This window comes from Helianthus annuus, chromosome 11, assembly GCF_002127325.2.
Source record: "Helianthus annuus cultivar XRQ/B chromosome 11, HanXRQr2.0-SUNRISE, whole genome shotgun sequence".
In the NCBI taxonomy this organism is placed as follows: domain Eukaryota; kingdom Viridiplantae; phylum Streptophyta; class Magnoliopsida; order Asterales; family Asteraceae; genus Helianthus; species Helianthus annuus.
In genome coordinates, this window is record NC_035443.2 from 140,147,561 (window position 1) to 140,153,666 (window position 6,106).

Below are 6,106 nucleotides of genomic sequence, written 5' to 3' on the forward strand. Positions count from 1 at the left end.
AAAGCCCATCCCTAAGATGGAGTGTGTATATGCAATTTTTTTTTGATTTTATTTATTAAACATTTAAATAAAAGATGAACTGACCAGAATACCCTTGAGTAAATAGAAATAACTGAAAATTTTCACTTGTTTAGTGTTAAAGGACGAAATGTGTAACACATTTTCTAAATAAAGGATTGTGACTGTAATTATTGAAGTTAAACGCTATCTATTACAATTTAATACAAATATTTACGTACGAAAAGTGTAATTTACCCTACTTATTTTTAAATTCAGTTTGTCATTAAACCAATGAGAAGCTAAGCATGTGAAGATCGTGACCTAAAAACTAAATTCGTAATTTGGCTCAAACCATGTAAACACGAAAAAACAATTTAATACATTTTTTTAATCTTTTATGTGATTCTCTCCTCACCTTATTGGGTCGGGTCGGGTCAAAATTCCATGCAAAATAAAAAACAAAAGGCAATCAAATCAACGCTGGAAACTCATCCAACGCCTACTCAAAACCAGCCACAAAAAATCCCCCAAAACAAATCCCTACGCACCATCTCACTCACAAAATCTCGATATCCAACAACAAAATAATCTTCGATTTCGAACAACAAAATTGAAGCTGAATTACAACCAAATGGCGTCATCTGCTGCTGCCGCATTATCAGCAAACAGCTGTAGCACACACATGAGAGTAAGTTTCTTCAACAACAATCGCTATAATAAGATTCATCAGAAACAGAGTCTCAGATTTTTCAAAGTTCGAGCTTCATCTGATGAGCAAGAGGATTGTAATGTTGAAGAATGTGCTCCTGATAAAGAGGTAACGGTTTTGATTTGAGTGATTCTGTTTTTAATATGAATTTGTTGGAAATAATTGGGTGTTTTTGGAGTTTTATTAGGTTTAGAGAACTTGTTTGATTGGATAAGTGATTGATGATGAAGAAGTGTTTATTGTTGTGAATGGAAATTGTGTGTTTGATGGAAAACGAATTTATTGGTTTTGCTTTAATTTGTAAATGTGTGTAGCTGAATTATTGGTGTCCTGTTATTACCTTAATTGATTTTGAGTTTAAACTAAATTTATGTTAGCAATTTCTATTCACTGGCATGCATACAAGAGTTTAAATACAGATTTATATAATTAAGTTTCGCTAATTCTCGACTGAGAAGGTGGATAAATAGTAATAACCAGCTTATAAGGATAAACAAGTGGTATTCTTCTCTTTTGTGTCTTGTACTGTGAAAAAAGAAGGTTGTGTTGAGCTGTGGGTCTCATTGGGAGCAGTCTCTCTATCTCCTGGGATAGAGGTAGGGTTTGCCTTCATCTCATCCTCCCTAGACTCTAGACCGCATAGTTATCAAAGGCGCTAGGCGCACAGGCCTTGCATGTGGTGTGTTTGCAAAGCGCAAAAAAAGCGAGGGCCTGAGGAAAAAAATAAAAAAATATATTATGTATTAGAAAAAGTTATACTATTCTCAAATATCACCATCATCATACTCAGTATATCCCACCAATAGCAAAGCTAAGGTAGGGTCTGAGGAGGGTAAGATGTAGACAACCTTACCTCTACTCCTTAGGAATAGAGAGGTTGCTTCCAGTGAGACCCCCGGCTCGATATACTATTCTCAAATAAAATAAACAAAAGCTATAATATAACATTTAATATCATCTAATTAGTACCAAAAGTTCTAAAATATTAGTGTAGTAGTGTATAAAAGTAGTTTTCCTTGGATAAAAGTAGAAATCTGGTTGGAATGTTGCCGGCATTTAGAGAATTTGGCCGGAAACTCGCTGTAATCTGCGCCTGAACCATCTCCTGATGAATTAAAGCGCATTCGCCTTGCCTCGCCTCGCCTGGAAAATGTGCCTAGGCGCAAGAAGTGATCACTTTTAACAACTATGCTAGACCCTATTCTATGAGTGGGATATTACTGGGTACGTTTGTTTGTTTGTTTGAGTCATATTCAGCAACTAGTGGTTATGATCTTTCAACTGCTTAGACTTCTTATCCTTGTTTGGTGACATGTTAATCCACGTAGTTTGGATTACTCTTAGACACCCTTTTAGGTTTCTTCAGCCTATGAGTACCCACCGTTTGGGCTCGAACCTTGTCCTCAAGGGGAAGGTTAAGAAACCTATCACAAAAGTCTTTGGTATTCTCCCACATGCCATCTTCAATTTGTATCCTTTGAGCCAACAGCTGTAGGTTTGCCTTGGGTTTGCATTATTATTTGTCCATTATTTGCTACAGGAGAGACACATGATCTATTGGGTGAATCCGAGACTAGGGAGGTAGCTTCAGCATATCAGTCTCTTTGCTAATATTTTCTTTTATTTGATATATCCAGTTGCCCATATAATCTGCTTGCAAGCTTCTAGTATGCATGCTCTAGGGCTGTAAACGAACCGAACGAACACGAACAAGGCCTTGTTCGTGTTTGTTCGTTAAGGAAATAATGTGTTCACGAACGGTTCTTGAACACTTACCGAACGAGATTTTATGTTCGTGTTCGTTCGTTAAAGAAATGAATGTGTTCACGAACACAAAAAAAGTCGGTGAAAGCGACAGAGGCTAAATGTGGATGGCGCAGAGAGCAGCTAGAACTTGAAGTCGTAATCGTAGAACAGAGGTGAATAGTGTTCGCCAATGTGAATATAGAGGAAGGAAAAGAGAACGATGCATAAACACGGTGGAAAAAGGGCTTTCTATTATAATTTTTAGGATAATAAAATAGATAAAAGTTAAAGAATATAAAAAATATTTAGATAAAATAAATAAAAGTACAAAAATCTCACGAACAACATAAACAAACAAAGATGAACGAATGTTCACGAACACGTTACCGAACGTTCACGAACGAGACCTATGTTCATGTTCTTTCATTTAAATAATCGAACGAAATTTCTTGTTCATGTCCGTTCATTTATTAAACGAACGAACGTAAACGAACTTCCCGCCGAACGGTTCACGAACTGTTTGCTGAACGTTCACTTCGTTTACAGCTCTATGCATGCCTGATTACTCCCATTGCAAATGATAGGGATGAAATTTCAAAAACACCAAATCTCACACATGATAATTAATGTCTATATGATTCGAGTCAACTTATTTCATCCTGTTAAGATGTTGTTATATGACATCTCTTGCAATTAAGCTTCTATAAACTTCATTCACATGATATAACCTTCATTGTAGTATGGAAATCGTAAGGGTGGTTCTGCAATACAGAGCTTGAATGGCTGTTAATTTACTAAAAAAATGTTTTTTTGGTAGTCACAAAACGTCTTTGGGCTGACAATGAAAACTAATATTTATTGGCTATTAAAAAATATAGGGCATTCATGAGATGTTGAATCTTGTCTATCATCCCTGTGTATTCGACTTTGCCAGGGGATTGCTTGATACTATATACATAGACGGGGTTCCAGCTGTCTTGACATAGGAACATTTAACTCAACTTTATCATGTGTGTGTGTAATCAGTAATGTGTATCATAGACGGGGTGTCTATATTTCACGCTATTTGTGTCACTCTGGCCACTTACGGATTTAGATTACAGCAAGAATATATTTTTTTGGGGAAAATATATTCTGCAAGTTGATACAATGTGGTCACGGAGTTAGATATATATGGTACACTTGATATTGAAATCTGAATATGATGAATATATGCATTGTGATATAAAAACAGGTAGGGAAAGTGAGCATGGAATGGTTAGCCGGGGAGAAAACCAAAGTGGCTGGAACATTCCCACCTCGTAGACGTGATTGGAGTGGTTATGTTGAGAAGGACACGGCTGGGCAGACAAATATATATTCAGTTGAGGTTAGTGCTTCCGGTATTTATATTATCTCTTAAACTTAATCTTACTCATCTATTTACCAGATTCTTCAGTCTCACATGTTTAGGTAGTGAAAACTTCTTTTTTTTTCTTTTCTTTTTCACGATGCTTTGGAGATTTAGTTTTGGATAACACACACCTAACCAACTCGTTCATAAGTTGATGCAAAGTACTTATAAATGGGTTGATTCGGAGTAAGTTTTATTCCTAACAAGTCAAATATGTAAAACTAAAGAAAGGTAGCCAAAACGGAAATGGACTGAAAGTCGCAAAAAGTGTATTCTTAATCCATAAAACGTCCTATATCATTTTACTCGGAAAGTTATCTTTTCATCGAGATGATATAAATTTTGTAATATCATCTGATATTTTAACAAGATTGTTTATAGAAAATATAGAGATTTTGGACAAAAATGATTGCCCTTTTCCCATTTTGCAACCTGTAGACTTTATTTTTAAAGGAATTGATAATACCTAGTAGGAATATAGCCTTAGATATTAACAAGAGTAAATTACTATTTTGGTCCCTGTGGTTATATCACTTTTACCCTTTTAGCCCAAAAAGGAATCCTTTAACATCTGAGCCCCAACGTCTTTTTTTCTAACCCTTTTGGCCCCTAACACTAACCCCATCCACTTACTTTTAGGGGCCAAAAGGGTTAGAAAAAAAGACGTTGGGGGCCAAAAGGGTTAGAAAAAAAGACGTTGGGGGCTCAGATGTTAAAAAATTCCTTTTTGGGCTAAAAGGTTAAAAGTGATATAACTACGGGGGCCAAAATCGTAATTTACTCTATCAACAAACTACAGTTACCATAGTGACGAGACAGGGAAATTTGGGTTATGCTTCGGGTCAAAGGGCATCCAAAATGTATTCAAAATGCTCAAAACCTATGACCTATTTAAAACATTAGATTATCATTGTAATAATTTGGCTTTATAATCATATTAACATGGAAACATGTTGAATGGCGAAGTGAGTCAAACAAATAGCAAGTCCGTATTCAAAATGCATAAAGCCACAATATTTTACGCCAAAAAATAGAGTGTCGGTGTGTTAATATAGGATTTTTAATCATATCTAAGACTAATTATTTGTAAAATTCAAGAAAAGAAAAGACCATCAGGAAATAACAATTTGATGTCAATAAACTCGCGCAGCCTGCAGTTTACGTGGCAGAGAGTGCAATCAGCTCAGGGACATCAGGTACATCAGCTGACGGGGCAGAGAATACAGCGGGATTAGTTGGTTTTGGCGCGCTTATCGCTATTGCCGCTGCATCCGCAATTCTCTTGCAAGTAGGGAAGAACCCACCACAAATACAAACATTAGATTACTCGGGTCCATCACTTAGTTACTACATTACCAAATTCAAACCCGCGGAAATTGTCCAAATTTCCGTGCCAACCGCACCCGAGCCAGAGACCTCTACCCCACAAGTAGAATCAGTAGCTCCGGCAGCCGAAGTAGATTCAGGAGCTCCGGCAGCTGCAGTAGATTCAGGAGCTTCGGAAACCGAGACATCATCTTCAGCTGGACAGCCGGAGAGTGGGACACAAGTAGTGTCGGAAGTTGTGGTCGAATCCGAGACGTCAACTTCGGCTGGACAGCCACAAGTAGTGTCGGAAGAAGTTGTGGCCGAATCCAGTTAAGTTAAAAATGTGGCTAGCTTTTATATGTAACGGTAAAGTGTGGTTGTATGTATGGTTCTCATTGAGTTGTATACTTTGTGCTACAAGCAAATTCGTCATACCATTGTAAAATTATTGATCAGTTGATTGTTGGAATAATCAATCTCCCAGGCTTTATTCCACACCATAATACTGCTGTTAGAAGGCTTTATTCAAAGTATTTATTCAAAGTAATACAGTATTACAAAACACAAGTAGTCTAGTTGACATAGTGTAAATACAAATACAAATTCAGGCTATGAATACACATTAGTTCCATAGATAGTGTAACGTACGTTTATATTTACAATTTTCAAAGTATTATGAATAAATGTTAATCCATAATGTATTATAAATATATAATTAATAAACAATTGACGAGCCGAACTTGAGTTTGAAAAATTGTTCATAAGCTGAGTTTGAGCTTTTGATGTATAATTTAAAACGAGCCTAACTCAAGATAGGTCAGCTTGGCTCGCTTACACCTTTACACAAACCACCTATGTGAGATTGTGAATTCACAATGTAAACTCATATCTGAATTTTCGATTCAAAATAATAATTGAATTGTTAATTTATAGCGTACTTTCACATGCGA

General features: G+C 36.3%; 1 protein-coding gene across 1 annotated transcript; it reads left to right on the plus strand.

Moving 5' to 3' along the window:
• Nucleotides 1–487: 487 nt before the first annotated feature.
• LOC110890608 (protein MAINTENANCE OF PSII UNDER HIGH LIGHT 1) lies at nt 488–5,656 on the plus strand. Its single transcript, XM_022138219.2, has 3 exons — nt 488–817; nt 3,690–3,824; nt 4,999–5,656. Exons 1-3 carry the CDS (start codon nt 632–634, stop codon nt 5,488–5,490), a joined length of 813 nt encoding a protein of 270 aa, XP_021993911.1. The 5' UTR covers nt 488–631; the 3' UTR covers nt 5,491–5,656.
• Nucleotides 5,657–6,106: the final 450 nt, after the last annotated feature.

Excerpts from the sequence above, each read along its gene's own strand:
- LOC110890608 (XM_022138219.2), top strand. The coding sequence starts at position 632 with ATGGCGTCATCTGCTGCTGCCGCATTATCAGCAAACAGCTGTAGCACA. Across the intron at positions 818-3,689 it reads AATGTGCTCCTGATAAAGAG|GTAGGGAAAGTGAGCATGGA; the intron begins GTAACGGTTTTG and ends ATATAAAAACAG. Across the intron at positions 3,825-4,998 it reads CAAATATATATTCAGTTGAG|CCTGCAGTTTACGTGGCAGA; the intron begins GTTAGTGCTTCC and ends AAACTCGCGCAG.